We start from the raw sequence: 23,601 nt of genomic DNA, 5'->3' as shown, positions 1-23,601 counted from the left end.
GCCAAAAGGGCATTGTGTCGTGCGTCTGTCCTTTCTCAGCGCCTTCTCACTGGGCCATTGGTTTAAATGTTTTCACAATAGCTACACCCCCAGTGGGCTGTTTAACGCCTACATTCAAATGAAACCAACTAGCAGCTCACTCATTGGATCAGTGAGCAGCTTAAGGGTTGGATGATGTTAATTTGCTCTATTTTCCAATTGTTAGGATGAGCAAGATTTCTCGAGAAGACTGAATTTATTATTATTACTTAAGATCAAATGTACATTGCATTTTAATGAACTTGCCCTGCAGTAACAGGTTAAAAAGCAACCAAAGTAACTTTTTACACTGATAACTGTACTGGACCCCAGAGTGGTAATTAACTTCGACAGATTCCAAAACAAACCACTGATACAGACACAGGAATCCTCCTTGTTAAAAGGAAACACTTCATAATGAATTGACCTTTTCACATTGTCATGGGTGTAATCAGCCCCATGTGAAAAGCTTGTAGAGTTTAAGCAAAGCTTAAAGTAGAAAATTAGGCTTTGTAAAGCTGAGCCCTGTAATCAACCATTCATGTATAAAATGTCTTTGTTTTGTTCAGTTTTGAACTTAAACTGCTGTATGAACAATAAAATATTAAAAGCTCTGTTTCCAATAATACATAGGGTTATTAGTTCTGAATCATTATTACTGTTGAAATAAACCTTTCTTTAAGTAATATAACATAACCAATTACGAGAGGTTTTCCACACGTGTTGTTTTCTGTTCCCAAACAAAGCTTACTGTAGTCTGGACTACAACACTCACAGTGGATCAGTAATCAGTAATCAGTCAGTTTTTACCACATGGGACCACACAGTTTTATTTTTACAAGAAATGCCTTTTTTCATAAGATGCGTTCAAGTGTTTGAGATTTTAATTTGATCCCTCTGAACAAAAACCTCCTTTATTCCAAAATCTTTAAGTTTTAAAGATTCTACAAATCTTCCAACGCTCCCAGTAAGATTAAATACACTACACATACAAGGTTACACACAGAAATACAGATAATTGTATTTTGAAGATCTATGACATTACTCTCATAAAATTCAGAATAATAGGAAAAAACCAAACCAAGACATTTTAATAGTATAATTTCACTTTTATACTAGACTTGAAGCCATTCCTCTAAGCCTTTTGTCTGGACAAATAAATGTCACAATTCTCTTTCTTATTTTGAACAAATTAAAACCATACGTGACAAGATTAATAACAGGTGGAATAAGGAGAAATACTATGGACATTAAGTTCTCGAGGGGTCGTGACACTTGCCGTATATCCAAAAACAAAGAAACAACACCAGTGACTAAACAGAATATATGTGGTTTACATGTTTGCATAACTTTCCTTGTGATCAGATGTATATAAGAACAAATAATGAAAACAATATGGCTGAAATAGAAACTGGAGTAGAAAACTGGAATAACTATTTGAGCCGAGGGTACAGAACAAGCTGGATTAACAATAAATGCATTAATACAGTGTATCCTTGGTACAGTATGTGTGTCAGTCTCCATACTTATTGTGCTTATGAATTGAAGAGTTACCTCTGAAACATTATCGATCACATTGACAAAGGGACATCATATGGTGCGTCTGTCCCTCTCATTGGGCCAATTTGTTTGAATGTTTTCACAATATCTACACCTGCAGTGGGCTGGTTGACACCTAAATTCAAATGACCCAAATAGTGAGCTGCTGATATAACCATTTGGGTTTACTAGTTTAAGACTGAATTTATTAGTGTTAAGATAAAACACAGTTGCAAAATGAAATTGCCTAAATGTAAGTGCATAGAGGAACCACGTATCTAACCACTGTTTTTTTCCCACAACGTTGTCTTTGGGTGGTTTTGTAGAAAAATTAGGGGAACTTTTATTATGCTTTTATTCATCTTCTTTATTTTACCATGTTATGTTTGCCTGAGTAAAACAAGCTGGGCGTGAGATCAAATGGGTTTCAGACAGAGGGTCCACGAAGAATCTAGGGAATCTATCTATCTATCTATCTATCTATCTATCTATCTATCTATCTATCTATCTATCTATCTATCTATCTGTCTTTCTGTCTGTCTGTCTGTCTGTCTGTCTGTCTGTCTGTCTGTCTGTCTGTCTGTCCGTCCGTCCGTCCGTCCGTCCATCCATCCATCCATCTATCTATCTATCTATCTATCTATCTATCTATCTATCTATCTACCTATCTATCTATCTATTACTCCTGTTGCATGGATTTTACAAGAAATAGACACCTAAATTGTCTATTACACAAGAGTTGAATTGTGTCCCCTTAAAATGTTTTCATATTTTTTCACTACATTGATTAGTATTTGGATTTAAACTGGAGTGAGTTGGCTGTGCTCCCCGTGTGTAGGTGCAGTCACCAAGTGTTCACCTGCAACCTCTCCTCCAAGGCCTGGTTTGTGTATTGGGACTGGTATCAGTTCAACGTTCAAATATCAGATTTACAGATTTCCCCTTTCAACTGCGTCTTTTACATTCACACGCTAAATTTGTTGATTGCATAATTAGCTGCAACCATAGCAAATTAATTTCACACTAACTCCGAATGCGCAACACTACTCTCATCCGGCCACAGTTTGCAGTACATGTTTCATGTTCGAATCATCTGGTCCTCATGGTTTGTTCCTTGTGTTTACCTAATCTAGGGGAATCTTGTCTTTGCATTTTGTTATTATTGATTATTATTATTTTATATAAGACACTTTGAACCTGAATGGGCTTTCTCAAAATTAGTTGACATTGTTGTTGAACTTGGATGAAGTTGCTCACATTGTGCAACTAAATGTTTGTGTGGATCAGTAAAGAGCCTTAGCTCTCCAGAGTAGTGTTGGTAATTGCTCTCAAAGGATAATGGAAAAAAAGTTGACCGTGTCTACCTTAATATATTAACCTTAATTCGAGTGATTGCTAGTGCCCTGCTTAGTTATAAAAATACAGCAGCTATAATATATCCTGCAAGTGTGTCCTTTATTATAAAGACTGTTGATCATGATGTGCACACTCTGTAGTCTGTAGTATTTTAAAGCTTTTAAATTATTTGTTTTGTAAAACATCCCACATAGTCAATATACAGTGACCACTGGGTCACAATTAGCGGTTACATGTTTGTTTGTAGCCATTCCTGTTCCCTGAGGGTTGTGGTGGCACATTGGGGAGCCCACAGTGACTCATTGTTACATCAGCTCTGGCCTCTGGATAGCCAGTTGGTTTTCCCGTTATCTACATGAGAGTGATTACATCACTTATTTTTATTACTGTGGTCGTATCTTAGTTACCATTCATACATCTAAGGCACAGACACACACACACACACACACAGAAATTGCCTTCATCACTCATAGGTTTGCCATACTCATGAATATGACTCCAGATTGTGATCACTTTTAAATTGTAAAACCTCAGGTAAAAGTTAACCATATACATTCAGGAGTATTAATCAGGCAGGATCACCATTCATTTATTAAATAATTGATACTGAAATGCCTTGGGTCATGAAGATCTTTATCAAATATTGTAGAGGGATCAAAACATATTGTAATGAATATTTTTGCCCATATCACACATCCCACATTGTTTCTTTAGAGTGTTGACTGGGCTCCATGGGTGTAGGTGCACTCACCAGCAAGCTGTCCTCCAAGGCCTCTGTTTCTGTGTCTGTATTCTGAGATGATTCAGCAGAGATAAGGAGGAATTGGCTGGATTATAAACTCTTGGCTGGTGAGGGAACGGAGAGCAGGTGTGTGTGTTGGTGACTGTAAGGACATTTGTGATTATCATGTAAAATCACAAGTGTTGATTTTCTTCTATAGTGACTGAAGGGGTGTATGTGACATTGACAGAAGGTTATGCTGTTAACAATGCTTTTCTCACTATTTACACAACTTCATTGTGAACACACGGCAAAATAAACAAAATCCCTGCTGAACAAGAGAGAGAGATTTAAGACAGTTTATTCAAGTCATTTTGCATGCAATTGACAGCATTCACACACAATTGAAATGTGCACCCCCTACATATCACACACACAAACACATGCACTACAGAGGGGGTGCAAGGCAGCCATTCTTTGGCGCCCGTGGAGCAGTTGGGGGTTCGTTGCCTTGCTCACGTGCACCTCGGCAGTGCTCTGGAGGCAGACTGGCAACTCACCAGCTACCAGTCTGCTTACTTGGTCCACACGGGGGACTTGAACCGGCGACCCTCACAAGACCATCTTACCTAAACAAACTCAAAATTAAGTTTCAGTCTCAGAGTGTTACTAGCCAGACTAGCAGTATCAGTGGCAGAATTGCTGTTGATGCAGGAAAGCGTAAAACTAAACCAAAATATGAAGATGAACACTGGACGTATAGCTCCGCTATTGTCTCTCTGTCTCCCCTATAGGTCATGCTGGTGCTGATCATGGGTTGGGCCGGTCTCTCGCTCACTCTCTTCCCGTCCTGGGCAGCTCCTTGTTGTGCCTTGCTGGAACACCGCGCTTTTTGTTTATAGTTTGAACATTCTTTATTAGTTAATCTTATATTACAGCCATTACCTGCATCCATGGCGATTCCGTCAGAAGCTACTGCTAGTCTGGCTTGTAACACTTTGAGACTGCGTGCGAACATTAAAATGTTTTCTGTTACTTAAAGACATCTCTCAAGATCACCTGATGACAAAATACAAATGAGTCTTTTTCTATATGTTACACGTTGCACCCAGAACCACAGCAAATTCCTCTTAAGTGCAAACGTAATTGGCAAATAAAGTGATTCTGATTCTGATTCTGATTACATTAAAATCTGACAGCTTTTTGTCTGTATTGCCAAATATAGTATATGCATTTAAGATGATTGTACAATATCAAAATTCTGTTCACCAAAGGAAATATCAGTGAGCACTCCCTGGTATACACTATATTTAGTGTATAGAAGTGCTCAAACTAAAGTCAGTACATGGCACGTGTCAATACACACACACACACACACACACACACACACACACACACACACACACACACACACAAACACCACAATCTGTAAAATTAACAATAGTTATACTGTAAACTATATAGCACTTGAGTAGCCGGTTGCCATGGTATCTACACCGCTTTTGCTCAAATAAGAAGCCAGAGGACCATGGTGTTCTGTAATTGTTGTTAGGTTCCACTGTGACCATCAGGCCAAGCTTCCGTTTCACCGCACATGTGACCAGTATTATTCTGCAGGGTTTAAAGTAGCAAAAGCATAAAACTGAGTTATGCCAACATTTGTAATGAAACAAACATCACATTATGTTGGTATGTATGTTTTGAAAGGATAGATGCTTTGAATTTCAGTCATGGTTTTATTCCTGATGATTTTACAGCAATATACGTATACAAGTAACCACTGGAAAGATTGTGTTAAAAAAAAACAACCCATAACGATTGGTCCAACAATGTTTTTAATTGTTAATGAGTTAATTGATATATCCATTCTCACAATAGAGCTGGCTATGTAGGAGACACATTTTTTCTTTTACTCACATCATAGTTTTATACATCATTGTCTTCATGATAGTCTTACAGAGCAAAGGTTCAAGTCTAGAACACATCAAGAAAACAGCATTACTTTCTTATAATATATAACTGTAACATCATGTCAACAGATCACACTGTATTACACCACATGTGACTGCTCTGTAGTTGAGTTGTTAAGCTTATACTAAAAAAAATAGGACAATAACCATGGAATACAAGAAATATGCAATGAGCAAGAAAAAGTTTCACAATGTAATATGGTCTGTCTGGATGAATTCTCCATTCCTTTGCAAGCTAATCCTCCTAAAACACTGCCAACTGGTTCCTGTGTAAAGTCACAGGTCACATTCTCTTTCAATCAGCCCTATTAAATGCATCATGAAAATGATAGAGGACGGCATCCATGAATGAACATTGTTATTCATTGTTAGTCAGTTGTAAACCAGTGACGACACCCTCTCGCCCAGTGAAGGTGTGTCTTTGGTTGGCTGTCAAAAATTAAGTCAGCTAAAATTTGTTAATGTTTTCATGATTGATGATCAATTTTTCTTTTATACCTCAGTTGATTAATTGTTTTATGTTTTTTTCCAAATTCAACTGAAATATCAAAAGGCTGAATGTTTCAACTCCCACCTCTGGAGGAACTGTTTTGGCATCCGGGTTAAAGCAAGGCACATGGAAGCCCCCATTGTTAAAGCAGCCACACTGAGCAGTGGCCAGAAGGTCATCAGTGCCTGTTGTGGTGGCAATCCAAGAACCTCTCAAATAGTAACCCCTTCCTCTCATTCCTTCTTCCTTTTTTACCTCAAGTCAGAAAATTAGAATGAGTGCCCACGAGCGAATGTTTATTATTTCTTGATCATTAACATTTTTCTTCAAGGGCGACTTCAAACTTGCTTGCAAGTCTAGTTTTCTTAGATTTTTCATGTAATGACACACATCATTTTACATATATTATAGTTTTATACATCATTGTCTTTGTGATAGTCTTACAGAACAAAGGTTCAAGTCTAGAATAACACATCAAGAAAACACCAGTATTTTCTTATAATATGTAACTCAAACTTCATGTCAATAGATCACACTGTATCACAGCACAATTAACTGCTCTGTAGTTGAGTTGTTAAGCTTAAAGTTGCAAACAGGACACTAACAATACAAAATACAAGAAATATGCAGTGAGCAAAAAATATCCTGTGTAAAGTTGAAGTTACACATTGTAGGATGGTCTGCATAGGGCTACTTTGCTAGAAATTAGGAAGCTTCTGCCAGTGGTAAATGATCTACAGCGCATCTGCACAAAGAATGTCGATATTAGAAATATTTTGCAGGTATCATGCCTGTAGCGACATAAACTGTCAGCTAAACAAATGACGCTGCTGTCAAGTTTGGCTACGTCACGCACACCGTAACATTAAGTGATGTTAGCAGGCTAGCAAGCAAGCGCCAGATTTGACAATGACCGTGGAAAATAGCCCCAATAAAAGGCAAAAATATAATGTTTTTCTTGAGGCTGCTAGGAGGCTATGAACAGAGAAGGTAAAGGAGCTCCATAAGAGTAAACTGAAGAGTATTCAGTCCAGCGGACACCACACACTCTCTGTCACACTGAATGTATGTGAAGTACAGATGATATGGGAACTACAGGGAATTCCTTGAATTACAGGGAATGTGAAGGGAAATTGTGACAGTGATATGACAGAAAATGTGAAATATGAAAGTTATAGTATTAGTAAAATAGGTAATAACATAAAGTATTAATTGTTTTGTTTTCTATGAGCTACTTTTATTTTGTGAAATTAGCTCTCAGAGGAAAAAAGGTTGGAGACCCCTGCTTTAGATGCATTACATTCACTCTTCTAAATAACAACCATTGAAAATGTGTCTCTTAATTGGCAATATAATATCCAGGTCAAATTATCCGAACGATGCATAATAATTACATTATCGATATTAATAGACAAGAGAATATACTGTACAAATACAAATGTTGACTTCTTGATTAATTATTTAATAATCAGTATACAGCACAAATCATTACTGACAGCACTTAATGTATCTTACATTATGCTATAATGATGGCTTGTAAAGTCAATTGTTTTGGGGGGCACAGCTTTTCCTTACAAATCCTTACATGAATATGTCTCTACAATATTCTCTCACCTTCCAATTGGAAATACAGCATACAATATTTAATGAAAATGCTTTCTGAGGCAACCCTTTTTTTGCAAAATATTTTTATTTAATACAGCATAACAATAAGCCTGCAGTTATTCAACATGTTTAAGATTTTTTCCAACAGAGAAGAAAATGTAATTAAGTAATATGTTGTAAATAATATATGGTTTTACACATGAAGAAGGAAGAGAATGATATCAATATATTTGCTGGTAGTTGGTACATCACTGTGACCCTGGTATTTAGATGACGTCGCAGTTGTTTGTTAGATTAAGATATTTCTGTACATTTTCAAGATGACAACATATTCCATCCAGTATATTAATTGCAAACAAGGTCAGATGGGCTAAAAAGCAGTATGGACAGAACAAGCACTGAGAAGAACAAAGGAAGCAAGAAAAATAAAAGGAAAAATTAAAGAACAGAAAAAAGAGAGAAAGAAATCTCCCGAAACCCAGCCAATCCTTTCTCACACACCCCATCCTGGCTCTTTGGGAACAAATAATACAGTAACACAGAAAATAAATTTACAGTATATACCATTTAATAAAGAAGCCCTTTGGCAGAACCTGCAGATTTGTTAAGTATGACATGAAAACTGGCGATTTGTTTAATGTTTGTGGAATTTTAAACCAAACTTGGACCTATTCCTCAAAAATCAGCTTCTAGACTCTTTTACTGCATATAAATGTCCTAATTCTGTTTCTTATTTTGGACAAATTGAAACCATACATGACAGGATTAATAACAGGTGGAATAAGGAGAAATACTATGGACATGAAATTCTGGAGGCTTTCTGACAACAAAGTTGTGCCTAATCGCATGTACAACACATCAAAAAGGGCCGAAACAACAACAGTGATCAAACAAAATAAATGTGGCATACATGTTTGCATAAATTTCCTTTTATTCTCCCTGGATGTTGCACATTTTCTGAGCAGATGCATGTAAGAACAAACAATGAAAACAATGTGGACAAAATAAAAAGTGTAATTAAAATATGCAATCACCATGTTTGCTAAGGAGGCAGAACAGGCCAGTTTACCAATTAACCCATTGATACAGTATAACTTTGGTATGTGTGAACCACATAATCTTGTTTGTAATGTGCTTATTGTGCTCATAAACAACATATAATGAGGTATGAGCCAAGAAATAAACACAGAGAGACAAACCCTTTGTTTAGTCATCACAGTGTGATACACCAAAGGTCTACATATTGCCACATACCTGTCATAGGCCATGAGAGCTAGAATAGAAAAATCAGCACAAAGTGAAGAATGAATGACAAAACCTTGAAGAAAGCATCCAGCATAAGAGATAACATGAGAATGAGAGAGGAGATCACTGAGGAATTTGGGGTAAAAGCCTGCTGTCCCATAAAGTCCATTGATGCACAGATTACACAGGAAAATATACATTGGCTCATGAAGACTTTTATCCACAATGATTGTTGAAATAACAGCCATGTTTACCAGCCAGATCACAGAGTAACACAATGAAGTCACAGCGAAGAGAATGAGTCTGTGGTTTGTTATTTCATTAAACCCTGACAGAGTAAACATTGTTACCTCTGAAACATTATCAATCATATTGAAAACTTTTGATGTTTTTTTGTTTGATGTCATTTGAAAGCTATATAGACAGGAACATATACAACCTTCTCTGCTGCTGGAGCCAAAAGGGCATTGTGTCATGCGTATGTCCTTTCTCAGCGCCTTCTCACTGGGCCATTGGTTTAAATGTTTTCACAATAGCTACACCCCCAGTGGGCTGTTTAACGCCTACATTCAAATGAAACCAACTAGCAGCTCACTCATTGGATCAGTGAGCAGCTTAAGGGTTGGATGATGTTAATTTGCTCTATTTTCCAATTATTAGGATGAGCAAGATTACTCTAGAAGACTGAATTTATTATTGTTACTTAAGATCAAACATACATTGCATTTTAATGAACTTGCCCTGTAGTAACAGGTTAAAAAGCAACCAAAGTAACTTTTTACACTGATAACTGTACTGGACCCCAGAGTGGTAAGTAACTCACCATAAGACAGATTCCAAAACATCCCACTGATACCGACACAGAAATCCTGTTGAAAAACACTTCATAATGAATTGACCTTTTCACATTGTTATAGGTGTAATCAGCCCCATGTGAAAACAATGGCATAGTACAGATAACATGGTGCGAAATATTGGACACACAACCATTATCAACATATGGCAAAGCTTGTATTTTAGTTTAGGCAAAGCTTAAAGCAGAAAATTAGGCTTCTTAAGCTGAGCCCTGTAATCAAACAATTCATGTATAATATTTCATTGTTTTGTTGTCAACAGTTATGAACTTAAACTGCTGAACAATAAAATATTAAAAGCTCTGTTTCCAATAATACATTGGGTTATTAGTTCTGAATCATTTTAACTGTTGAAATAAACCTTTCTTTAAGTAATATAACATAACCAATTACAAGAGGATTTACATACACTTGTTGCTTTCTGTTCCCAAACAAAGCTTACTGTAGTCTGGACTTCAACGCTTACAGTGGACTGCACAGTAATCAGTCAGTTCTCTACCACATGGGACCACAAAGTTTTATTTTTACAAGAAATGCCTTGTTCTTAATATGCATACCAGTGTTTGAGATTTTAATTTGATCCTTCTGAACCAAAACCTCCTTTATTCTAAAATCTTTAAGTTATAATGTTTCTACAAATCTTCTCTCAGTTCCAATTCCCAATTCTCTTGACCCTCTTAGGCCTTCTCCTTTAGGGGCAGATGTTCAGCCACAGCTCCACCAACGCTCCCAGTAAGATTAAATACACTACACACAAAAGGTTACACACAGAAATACAGATAATTGTATTTTGAAGATCTATGACATTACACTCATAAAATTCTGAATAATAAGCAAATTAAAACCAAGACATTTTAATAGTATAATTTCACTTTTATACTAGACTTGAAGCCATTCCTCTAAGCCTTTTGTCTGGACTCTCATAGCAAATAAATGTCACAATTCTCTTTCTTATTTTGAACAAATTGAAACCATACATGACAGGATTAATAACAGGTGGAATAAGGAGAAATACTATGGACATGAAGTTCTCGAGGCTTTCTTACAACAAATAGTGAAAACAATATGGCTGAAATAGAAACTGGAATTAAAAACTGGAATAACTAATTGAGGTGAGGGTACAGAACAAGCTAGATTAACAATAAATGCATTAATACAGTGTATCCTTGGTACAGTATGTGTGCTAGTCTCCATGTACTTATTGTGCTTATGAACTGGTACGTGGTTCCATGGTGATATGGTCAGCACTCTGGACTTTGAATCCAGTGATCCGAGTTCAAAAAATCTCGGTGGAACCGTTCGCATTTCCTCACTGTTATCTATGTAATCAACTCAATCAATTATCACAATCCTGCCTGGTAACATTATAGGGAGGCAGTGGCTCAGTGGGTAGTGCTTCTGCTTGGGGACTGGAGGGTCGCCGGTTCGAGCCCCTGCCGAGGTGCCCCTGAGCAAGGCACTGAACCCTCAATTGCTCCCCCCTCTGCAAAGGGTGGTAATGTAATGCAAGTCGGTTTGCATAAAGGCGTCTGCCAAATGGTCGTAATGTAATGTAAAGAGCTACCTCTGGAACATTATTGATCACATTGATGTAGACAAAGGGACATCATATGGTGCGTCTGTCCCTCTCATTGGGCCAAATTGTTTAAATATTTTCACAATATCTACACCTGCAGTGGGCTGGTTGAAACCTAAATTCAAATGATGAAACAGTGAGCTGCTGATATGACCATAAAGGGTTTACTAGTTTAAGACTGAATTTATTAGTGTTAAGATAAAACACAAGTTGCAAAATGAAATTGCCTAAATGTAAGTGCATAGAGGAACCACGTATCTAACCACTGTTGAGTATTTTCCACAATGTTTTCTTTGGGTGTTTTTGTAGAAAAATTAGGGGAATTTTTATTATTGTTTTATTCATCTTCTTTATTTTACTGTGTTATGTTTGGCTCTATTTTACAATATCTGCCCTTTCTCTCACCTTACTGACACTCCTTTTTGGCTCTTCATGTTGTCCAACATTCAACAAGAAGATGCTCATCTTGGGCCTCTCCCTCTGCCTCTCTAAATTGTGCGAATCAATTGTTCATGTGTTCTGATGTAAATTAAAGTTATAAAACACACAACTTTGGATATTCAATGTCTTCAATAAATCAATAAATCATTGCTAGAAATGTTTTATTACAGTAAAATGATCTTAAAATTAATTAATAAGAAAAATAATTAATTAATTAATTAAAATAAATTTCAACCATTAAAATATAAATCAGTGCCAGCTAAAAAAGGATTGTGACACCAAAGGATCGGGCCTAGAAAAAGTAGGACCTGACATAGTAACAGTAGTGACACATAATTCATTTCATGGTTTAGCAAAAAAACACAATCTGCTTTATTTTATCCTTTATTCACATACAAATTGAAATCAGATCATCTTCATCAAGCCAGTTTGACTTTGTGGACCACTGTATTCCATGCATCATGACATCATAAGCTCCTAAGTACACATGCCTGCCTGATTTTTTTGGGTCACAGTAATGTTCTTAAAATATCTCTCAATCTGTCTTCTTATTTCTGGTAACTTCAGGCCATAAACAAGAGGGTTAAGAACAGGAGGAATCACTACAAACTCTAGTGATAAAATTACAGCAACAAATGGATTGATCTCATCAAAATTATACCTGCTAAGAGCAATATCACAAAATCCTGCAATTGAATAAATCACAAATGAAACAATGTGTGGTAGACAGCTCTGTAATACCTTCCCTTTAAACTCTGCTGAGCTTTTCCAGCAAATCATTACAATTCGCAGGTAAGTGAACAGCACAAAACAAAAAGGAAGGAAAATGGTACTTATGGTCAACAGCATACCAACAATATTGTTTGCAGTGGTGGGAACACATGACAGTTTTACTACATTCCAATTGGCACAAAACACTTTCTGAACCTCATTGCCACATAAAGGAAGCTTGCTGGATAAAGAAATGCATATTATAAGAAAAAAGGCTGGACATAGCCAAGCAAAAGCTGCCAATTTCAAGACAGTTTTAGATGTCATCGTGCTGTGGTAGTGTAAAGGCTGACACACAGCAACGTACCTATCATGTGCCATAACGCTCAGAATGGTTAATTCATTGCAGCCATAAGTATAAATGACATAGATCTGAGTGAAACAAGCTGGGCGTGAGATCAAATGGGTTTCAGACAGAAGGTCCACGAAGAATCTAGGGAAGAAGCCAGTAGAACCATACAGAGAGTTGAAAGACAGACATGCAATAAACAAATACATGGGCTCGTGTAGTGACCTCTCTCGTAATATTACCACCATTAAGACAATATTAGCAAAGACAATAAAGCCATAGAGCAGAAGGCACAAGACAAAAGCTGGATACCGGTAGTATCCTATGTTCACAAACATGGTAAAGTGAAAGTAATATAGTGTATCGTTTTCCATTCAGCCCCAATATTGAACAGTGGGTCTATGAAGAAAAAGAGATCTCAATATTTACATCTTTGTCGTCATACTATCACTCCTCTGAAAGAAGAAATTAGAGTCGGTATCATCTGCAGAAAAGAAAGTTAAAGAAGTTAAGTGATATACATGTTTGCTGATAGTAGAGAAAGAAAGTGTCACAACATTTTGATCAGATCTCATCTCATCAACTCTCCTCATGCTTTTGCTGTCACACTGTGACACTTGCTACCTGCTTAAGAAAAGACTGAATAAGTTAAATGATAATTATTTTCTGATTGGAAAGGGTGTGCAATGATGTCGATCATACACAGAGTTATTTCATCATACTTACAATCCAGTAGTCAACAGTCTGAAGGTGTCAAATAGTGTATGTGTGTTCTACATTTTTTTATTGTTCTCTGTAGACAGACAGATCACAACTATGGCTTCTGGGAGGGGTTCAGTCTTTTATATTGTTTGAGCTTGTTGATGACATCACAGTATTTATGTGCATTTCCCCTGAGAATGTGGCTAATTAGCCACAGTGAATGAAGCATCAGCTTTGTAATTGAACATTCATGAACATAGCCAGGATCTATCTATAAACATGTAGCTTGTCTCTTAAAATGCACATTTCCAAAGTAGATAATTAAGGTTTCCTTTGCTAATATCGCATGTCCATTAGCTTTTAAGACGGAGGGACTGGACGAGAATAAAGTGTTGGTCTTGCATATACAGCAGCTCATAGTCATGTGTGTCGTTGGCTTATACGAGGTGTGGCAATTAAAAAAGTTAAATTGATGCCATAATTCCATCATTAATTTTAATGAAGTAAACGTTTCAATTACTTCGCCCTTCCATTTATTCCACTTCTTCACCTACACCTACACACATTCTGGTATTCTTCCAAGCAATGCAGTAGGTTTCAGCAGCTTCGTTAGACGGGAAGGTTCCAGTATTGGTGGGGATTGTGCCCAGACAACACCACCAAGACATAATACATGTTTTTCAATGCTCTTCTTGGATATTTTACTGGCTGGAAGTTGTTCGTCATTTTATTTGAAGACATAAATGGTCGCTGCTGTTTCCACCTCGCAGATCTGGGCAGGTGCTGCTGCTGAAAGAGAACCAGGTGATGACCTATCTATCTATCTATCTATCTGCATATGCTTTTTTAAATTTCCTCTGTAGTTCTTCTGGTGACTCCACACAGTTCAACGTTCAAATTGAGATTGACAGATTTCCCCATTCAACTGCGTCTTTTACATTCACACGCTAAATTTGTTGATTGCATTTTTAGCTGCAACCACAGCAAATTTATTTCACACTAACTTCGAATGCGCAACAACACTCTCGTTCGGCCACAGTTTGCGCTACGTATAACATGTTCGAATCATCTGGTCCTCTTGGTGTGTTCCTTGTGTTTACCTAATCTAGTGGAATCTTGCCTTTGCATTTTGTTATTATTTATTACTATCATTTTGTATAAGACACTTTGAACCTGCATGGGCTTTCTCAAAATGTGTTGACATTTTTGTAAAACATCCAACGTAGTCAATATACAGTGACCACTGGGTCACAATTAGTGGTAACATGTTTGTCTGTAGCCATTCCTGTCCCCTGAGGGTTGTGGTAGCACATTGGGGAGCCCACAGTAATGACACTCATTGTTAGATCAGCTCTGGCCTTCTCTGGATAGCCAGTTGGTTTTCCCGTAGTGTGATTACATCACTTGTTTTTATTACTGTGGTCGTATCTTAGTTACCATTCATACATCTATGGCACCGATACACACACAAAAATTGTGTTTGCCATACTCATGAATATGACTCCAGACTTTTTAAATTGTAAAACCTCAGGTAAAGGTTAACCATATACATTAAGGAGTATTAATCAGGCAGGATCACCATTCATTTATTAAATAATTAATACTGAAATGCCTTGGGTCATTGTTAATGGGTCATCGGTAATTGATGAAGATCTTTATCAAATATTGTAGAGGGATCAAAACATATTGTAATGAATATTTTTTGCACACACATCCCACATTGTTTCTTTAGAGTGTTGACTGGGCTCCATGGGTGTTAGGTGCACTCACCAGGTGTTCACCAGCAAGGTGTCCTCCAAGGCCTCAATCCAGTAGTCAACAGTCTGAAGGTGTCAAATAGTGTATGTGTGTTCTACATTTTTTTTATTGTTCTCTGTAGACAGACAGATCACAACTATGGCTTCTGGGAGGGGTTCAGTCTTTTATATTGTTTGAGCTTGTTGATGACATCACAGTATTTATGTGCATTTCCCCTGAGAATGTGGCTAATTAGCCACAGTGAATGAAGCATCAGCTTTGTAATTGAACATTCATGAACATAGCCAGGATCTATCTATAAACATGTAGCTTGTCTCTTAAAATGCACATTTCCAAAGTAGATAATTAAGGTTTCCTTTGCTAATATCGCATGTCCATTAGCTTTTAAGACGGAGGGACTGGACGAGAATAAAGTGTTGGTCTTGCATATACAGCAGCTCATAGTCATGTGTGTCGTTGGCTTATACGAGGTGTGACAATTAAAAAAGTTAAATTGATGCCATAATTCCATCATTAATTTTAATGAAGTAAACGTTTCAATTACTTCGCCCTTCCATTTATTCCACTTCTTCACCTACACCTACACACATTCTGGTATTCTTCCAAGCAATGCAGTAGGTTTCAGCAGCTTCGTTAGACGGGAAGGTTCCAGTATTGGTGGGGATTGTGCCCAGACAACACCACCAAGACATAATACATGTTTTTCAATGCTCTTCTTGGATATTTTACTGGCTGGAAGTTGTTCGTCATTTTATTTGAAGACATAAATGGTCGCTGCTGTTTCCACCTCGCAGATCTGGGCAGGTGCTGCTGCTGAAAGAGAACCAGGTGATGACCTATCTATCTATCTATCTATCTGCATATGCTTTTTTAAATTTCCTCTGTAGTTCTTCTGGTGACTCCACACAGTTCAACGTTCAAATTGAGATTGACAGATTTCCCCATTCAACTGCGTCTTTTACATTCACACGCTAAATTTGTTGATTGCATTTTTAGCTGCAACCACAGCAAATTTATTTCACACTAACTTCGAATGCGCAACAACACTCTCGTTCGGCCACAGTTTGCGCTACGTATAACATGTTCGAATCATCTGGTCCTCTTGGTGTGTTCCTTGTGTTTACCTAATCTAGTGGAATCTTGCCTTTGCATTTTGTTATTATTTATTACTATCATTTTGTATAAGACACTTTGAACCTGCATGGGCTTTCTCAAAATGTGTTGACATTTTTGTAAAACATCCAACGTAGTCAATATACAGTGACCACTGGGTCACAATTAGTGGTAACATGTTTGTCTGTAGCCATTCCTGTCCCCTGAGGGTTGTGGTAGCACATTGGGGAGCCCACAGTAATGACACTCATTGTTAGATCAGCTCTGGCCTTCTCTGGATGGCCAGTTGGTTTTCCCGTAGTGTGATTACATCACTTGTTTTTATTACTGTGGTCGTATCTTAGTTACCATTCATACATCTATGGCACCGATACACACACAAAAATTGTGTTTGCCATACTCATGAATATGACTCCAGACTTTTTAAATTGTAAAACCTCAGGTAAAGGTTAACCATATACATTAAGGAGTATTAATCAGGCAGGATCACCATTCATTTATTAAATAATTAATACTGAAATGCCTTGGGTCATTGTTAATGGGTCATCGGTAATTGATGAAGATCTTTATCAAATATTGTAGAGGGATCAAAACATATTGTAATGAATATTTTTTGCACACACATCCCACATTGTTTCTTTAGAGTGTTGACTGGGCTCCATGGGTGTTAGGTGCACTCACCAGGTGTTCACCAGCAAGGTGTCCTCCAAGGCCTCAATCCAGTAGTCAACAGTCTGAAGGTGTCAAATAGTGTATGTGTGTTCTACATTTTTTTTATTGTTCTCTGTAGACAGACAGATCACAACTATGGCTTCTGGGAGGGGTTCAGTCTTTTATATTGTTTGAGCTTGTTGATGACATCACAGTATTTATGTGCATTTCCCCTGAGAATGTGGCTAATTAGCCACAGTGAATGAAGCATCAGCTTTGTAATTGAACATTCATGAACATAGCCAGGATCTATCTATAAACATGTAGCTTGTCTCTTAAAATGCACATTTCCAAAGTAGATAATTAAGGTTTCCTTTGCTAATATCGCATGTCCATTAGCTTTTAAGACGGAGGGACTGGACGAGAATAAAGTGTTGGTCTTGCATATACAGCAGCTCATAGTCATGTGTGTCGTTGGCTTATACGAGGTGTGGCAATTAAAAAAGTTAAATTGATGCCATAATTCCATCATTAATTTTAATTAAGTAAACGTTTCAATTACTTCGCCCTTCAATTTATTCCACTTCTTCACCTACACCTACACACATTCTGGTATTCTTCCAAGCAATGCAGTAGGTTTCAGCAGCTTCGTTAGACGGGAAGGTTCCAGTATTGGTGGGGATTGCGCCCAGACAACACCACCAAGACATAATACATGTTTTTCAATGCTCTTCTTGGATATTTTACTGGCTGGAAGTTGTTTGTCATTTTATTTGAAGACATAAATGGTCGCTGCTGTTTCCACCTCGCAGATCTGGGCAGGTGCTGCTGCTGAAAGAGAACCAGGTGATGACCTATCTATCTATCTATCTATTTGCATATGCTTTTTTAAATTTCCTCTGTAGTTCTTCTGGTGACTCCACACAGTTCAACGTTCAAATTGAGATTGACAGATTTCCCCTTTCAACTGCGTCTTTTACATTCACACGCTAAATTTGTTGATTGCATTTTTAGCTGCAACCACAGCAAATTTATTTCACACTAACTTCGAATGCGCAACAACACTCTCGTTCGGCCACAGTTTGCGCTACGTATTTCATGTTCGAATCATCTGGTCCTCTTGGTGTGTTCCTTGTGTTTACCTAATCTAGTGGAATCTTGCCTTTGCATTTTGTTATTATTTATTACTATCATTTTGTATAAGACACTTTGAACCTGCATGGGCTTTCTCAAAATGTGTTGACATTTTTGTAAAACATCCAACGTAGTCAATATACAGTGACCACTGGGTCACAATTAGTGGTAACATGTTTGTCTGTAGCCATTCCTGTCCCCTGAGGGTTGTGGTAGCACATTGGGGAGCCCACAGTAATGACACTCATTGTTAGATCAGCTCTGGCCTTCTCTGGATAGCCAGTTGGTTTTCCCTTAGTGTGATTACATCACTTGTTTTTATTACTGTGGTCGTATCTTAGTTACCATTCATACATCTATGGCACCGATACACACACAAAAATTGTGTTTGCCATACTCATGAATATGACTCCAGACTTTTTAAATTGTAAAACCTCAGGTAAAAGTTAACCATATACATAAAGGAGTATTAATCAGGCAGGATCACCATTCATTTATTAAATAATTAATACTGAAATGCCTTGGGTCATTGTTAATGGGTCATCGGTAATTGATGAAGATCTTTATCAAATATTGTAGAGGGATCAAAACATATTGTAATGAATATCTTTTGCACACACATCCCACATTGTTTCTTTAGAGTGTTGACTGGGCTCCATCGGTGTTAGGTGCACTCACCAGGTGTTCACCAGCAAGGTGTCCTCCAAGGCCTCTGTTTCTGTGTCTGTATTCTGAGATGATTCAGCAGAGATAAGGAGGAATTGGCTGGATTAAATACTCTTGGCTGGTTAGGGAACAGAGAGCAGGTGCGTGTGTTGCTGACTGTTAGGACACTTCTGATTATCATGGAAAAGGCACCGCACATGTAGCACAGGCTGAACAAACAAGTGTTGATTTTCTTTTACAGTGACCAATGTGGTGTATGTGACATTGACAGAAGGTTAACTTAACAGAACTATAAACAATGCTTTTCACACTATTTACATGACTTCATTGTGAACACACGGTAACATTGTCGCGGGGTTCTACCTCTAAACTCCACAAAACACCAGGCGTAGTCGGAAGATAGCGTTGTTGTTCTTTTATTTCTGGCCTCCAAGGTGCAAAAGAAAAATGCACAGGACTGCCAAACAAAAATTACCTTACAAAACAGGTTTCACACTCTAAGGAAAAGAAAAAGGAGTTCCTCAATAACTCTAACAGGTTTCCAATGTTTCCCAAAACTAAACTTGACTCAATACAAAGCACGTCACTGTTATAGGTGTAACCCAACCACGACTGCACGCTCAGGCTGAGGCAGTCTCCTTTTATTTCCATAGCCCCTCCCACTAGGCTTTAAACAATTTCATAAATTAATTAACCCAATATCTACTGACAAAAACAGCAGTCACAGTTACCTTCACCTCAAATATAAATTACACAAATTATCCCTACTATATCTCATTCTACAGAAATGAAAAGCAGGTCATTTGTAACTCAAAGAATAGATTCTGCAAACAAAAACAAATTATTCCCTTTCACGTCACCGTGCAAGGGCGCGAAACCATTCCATTTAAACAAAGCAAATGTGACGCCTCTGGTTGTCCAACCCACTCCTGCTTGGACATCGCGGAGCGAGCGCGCAGCGCATCTCAAGCCGCATGGTGCGTAAATGTAAGTTGTCATCACCAGTGTGCCGCTTTGGTCGCTGTGAAATTGTAACGGGGTTATTCAAACTGAGGGAGAACGGATAGGAGGGAGGGCGAAGGTGCGTGTGTGCATGTGTGCGTGTGTGCGCTGACCAGAGTCATTGACGGGGCCGCGATGGCACAGTGCCGCTCCGTCACAAACATAAACAAGTGCGTAAGTGAGTGAGTGAGTGAGCGTGTGTGTGTGTGTGTGTGTGTGTGTGAGAGAGAGAGAGAGAGGGAGAGAGCGAAAGAGAGAAAGAGAAAAGAGACAAAGAGAGAGTGAGTGTGTATGTTTGAATGTATGTTTTGAAAGAATAGATGCTTTGAATTTCAGTCATGGCTTTATTCCAGGTGATTTTACAGTGGAAAGATTGTATTAAAAAAAAAAAAAAAATACCGTAATGATTGGTTCAACAATGTTTCTAATTGTTGATGAGTTTATTGATTCACCCATTCTCACAATAGATCTGGCTATGTAGAAGACACATTTTTTCTTTTACTCACATTATAGTTTTATACATCATTGTCTTCATGATAGTCTTACAGAGCAAAGGTTCAAGTCTAGAACACATCAAGAAAACACCAGTACTTTCTTATAATATATAACCGTAACTTCATGTTAACAGATTACACTGTATTACAGCACAATTAACTGCTCTATAGTTGAGTTGTGAGGCTTATTCTTGCAAAATAGGACACTAACGATAAAAATTCAAGAAAAATGCAGTGAGCAAAAAATATCCTGTGTAAAGTTGACGTTTCACAGAATAAGATGGTCGGCATGGGGCTACTTTGCTGGAAATAAGGAAGCCTCTGCTAGTGATAATTGATCTACAGCACATCTGCACAAAGAATGTGGATATTAAAAATATTTTGCAGGTATCATGCCTGCAGCAACATAAGCTGACAATTGGCCAGTGTATAAATTACACTTGATATTTTTGGTTTCATCATACAACTCATTGATGTTTATTCATATCATTCACTCAATGTTATATAGAGACCTAGAGTGCCCTCATTAATCTATTTCTAATTTATCTACTCATTTGTTTTCAGCAATAAAATAGTGCACTCCTGGTTTGAATACATAGATATATGAGGGATTGACGTAGTGCCAATAAATCAAATCTTCAGTCTCACCTTAAACCTTTGGCCTGCTACTACACACAAACATATCAACTTGTTTCGAATTTTTGTCAAAATAATTCCATAAATAATAGGATTTAGAAGAGGTGGAATCAACAGAAATTGTATGGCCATGAAGTTCTTCAGATGCAGTTTCATATTTTGTGATTCATATCTTGCGTGCATAAGATCAAAAAGCAAAGCACCTGAGACATTACATAAACATAATAAATGTGGCAAACATGTCTGCATAAATTTCCTTCTGCTTTCTTTGGATTTCAAAGCAGCTTTTATCAGCCATAGATATGACATTACAATAAAGACAAGATGCCCCAAATATAATGAAATAAAACACAAGCCCGCAATACTACTTGCTGTTGTTGAACCGCAGGCGAGTTTGACAACTGCCCAGTTATCACAATAGAGTTTGTCTATTTGTAAGCCGCACAGTTTCAGTGAGGATGATAAAGACACTATTGTTGCATCACAGCTAAAAGGTACAAGAAATGACAAACCAATTAATAGAGAACTTCTTCTTGCAGACATAACAGAGTGATATTCCAATGGTCGACATATAGCCACGTACCTGTCATATGCCATTAATGTTAAAATAGAGTAGTCAATTTTTACATAAGAGTAAATAACAAAGATTTGTAAGAAGCATTTTGCATAAGATATGATTGGAAAGTCAGACAGCAGATCCCAAAGAAACTTGGGGTAAAAACCTGCGGTCCCATAAAGTCCATTAATGCATAGAATACACAAAAAAATGTACATTGGTTCATGAAAGTTTTTGTCTAAGATTATGGTTAAAATGAGAGACATGTTTACCAACAAAATCGCAGAGTAACATAGTAAGGTGAAAAAGAAAAGCGTGCCCCTGTCATTCACTGTTGCACTGTAGCCAGACAATAAAAATGCAATTACAGTGGTTGAATTTGCCATTCTTTTGCAAGCCAATCTTCCTAAAACACAGCCAACTGGTTCCTGTGTAAAGTTACAGGTCACATTCTCTTTCAATCTACCGTATTAGATGCATCATGAAAAAAAAAGAGTGGCATTCATGAATGCCAATCCCTTTTAATGCTTAACACAGCTAAGATGGGGAATTTATAAACCAGTCATGACAGCCTCTCCCACAGTGAAGGTGTGTCTATGGGTGGCAGTCAAAAGGAATAAAGCATTTTATGAAATACAGACAATTGCTCCATAATGTTTGTGTCCTCTGAAAGTATTTCTTACAATTTTATGTTGGGTTTAACTACAATATAAATAAATAGCTAAGATTCATTACACAATCAGAATATTTTTTTTTATTGTACACATGTCAGCAAATTATTTCAACAATTAATCTTCAGACACATCTTAATAATCAAATTACATTATAAATCGTTTGATATTGTTCATGACTTTTATTTCTGTTGATGAAATCCAGACAACAGGTGCACGTTTTCATGAGGACCTACAAACAGACCATTTTATTGCTACTATCTGAATTGAAATGAATATTTGTGGTCCCGCATGAATTAATGGTTAAGACTTCAGTGATTTGTTTGGATTTTTTTCTTAGCTTTTTTATGTAATGAATGAATCTTTAAGCCTGAAGAGCAGAAGTAAAGTCTAACAGTGCTCTTTATGAGGGACAGTAAGATTAAGGGTGTGTATGTGCCTGTCCAGGGAAGAAAAAAAGAGCAGAAGAGAAAGAAACAAAAGACGTGACATAAAAATTCATTTTGACTAGGGAAACAACTGGAAATATTCAGAAGGTCCCAGTCTGCAATATCACATCTCAACTGCCATTTCTGGGGAATTTAATTAATTAATCTAAACCTGTTGTCATCAATTACACTTAAAGCAAACAGGTGTAAATTGATGCCTGCTCTTAATGTATTCAATCTTGCAAAACTACTTTATGGCCCCTGTTTAGTTATTGAGATTAAACTTTCAAAACAGGACGCTAACAATAACAATACTAGAAATATGCAGTGAGCAAGAAATATCCTGTGTAAAGTTGAAGTTTCACAATGGAAGATGGTCTGCACGGGGCTACTTTGCTGGAAATAAGGAAGCTTCTGCTAGTGATAATTGATCTTGGAAAGAATGAACATTTTGAGGAACTGACCAAAGCTCGTTGACATGGTTCAAGCGTACTACGGTGGCAGTGAAACACTCCAATAGAGCCTCGACATGGAGATGGACCTTAGCGTATTGATATGGCACGCAAGCAAATAGACATTGTGAGGGTTTCCCAGCCGGGTGGGAGAGGCCATGGATAGCGCTGAAAACATGCTATCGCCAACTGTGCCGTGGAAACATTGTAGAGCAGAACTGTGCCAACATCGTTGAATTTTCAGCCAATCATATGTTAGTGACTGCTGTGTGGTACGCTCAGGTGTCCCAGGCCTAGGTCCCAGGCCTAGTCCATAGCCATGCAGGCATAATCAATGACAAAGGTGGACGGCACCAGCGATGGCACGGGAGAGGCTGCAGGTTTATCCTGCCCTGCCAAATGTCGAACGTCCATGGTGAACTCAGAGACGAAAATAAGTGTCCTTGCTGTCTTGCTGACCAAG

At 37.6% G+C, this 23,601-nt stretch overlaps 3 protein-coding genes across 3 annotated transcripts; all 3 read right to left on the bottom strand.

Moving 5' to 3' along the window:
- Nucleotides 1–8,388: 8,388 nt before the first annotated feature.
- Nucleotides 8,389–9,318, bottom strand: LOC143005523 (olfactory receptor 11A1-like). The gene has a single exon (XM_076156997.1). The coding sequence runs from the start codon at nt 9,313–9,315 to the stop codon at nt 8,389–8,391; it is 927 nt and encodes a 308-aa protein (XP_076013112.1). The 5' UTR covers nt 9,316–9,318.
- Nucleotides 9,319–12,292: 2,974 nt separating this feature from the next.
- LOC143004068 (olfactory receptor 6N2-like) lies at nt 12,293–13,249 on the bottom strand. The gene has a single exon (XM_076154914.1). The coding sequence runs from the start codon at nt 13,247–13,249 to the stop codon at nt 12,293–12,295; it is 957 nt and encodes a 318-aa protein (XP_076011029.1).
- Nucleotides 13,250–21,025: 7,776 nt separating this feature from the next.
- On the bottom strand, nt 21,026–21,973 carry LOC143004058 (olfactory receptor 6N2-like). The gene has a single exon (XM_076154906.1). The coding sequence runs from the start codon at nt 21,971–21,973 to the stop codon at nt 21,026–21,028; it is 948 nt and encodes a 315-aa protein (XP_076011021.1).
- Nucleotides 21,974–23,601: the final 1,628 nt, after the last annotated feature.

This window comes from Genypterus blacodes, unplaced genomic scaffold, assembly GCF_046128005.1.
Source record: "Genypterus blacodes isolate CSIRO-AG114 ecotype Tasmania unplaced genomic scaffold, CSIRO-AGI_Gbla_v1 ptg000008l_1, whole genome shotgun sequence".
Lineage (NCBI taxonomy): Eukaryota > Metazoa > Chordata > Actinopteri > Ophidiiformes > Ophidiidae > Genypterus > Genypterus blacodes.
Note: the sequence above shows the minus strand (reverse complement) of the source record. Positions and strands in the feature narration are given on the sequence as shown.

Bases quoted from the DNA above. Each gene is read 5' to 3' on its own strand.
- LOC143005523 (XM_076156997.1), bottom strand. From the start codon at position 9,315: ATGATTGATAATGTTTCAGAGGTAACAATGTTTACTCTGTCAGGGTTT.
- LOC143004068 (XM_076154914.1), bottom strand. From the start codon at position 13,249: ATGGAAAACGATACACTATATTACTTTCACTTTACCATGTTTGTGAAC.
- LOC143004058 (XM_076154906.1), bottom strand. From the start codon at position 21,973: ATGGCAAATTCAACCACTGTAATTGCATTTTTATTGTCTGGCTACAGT.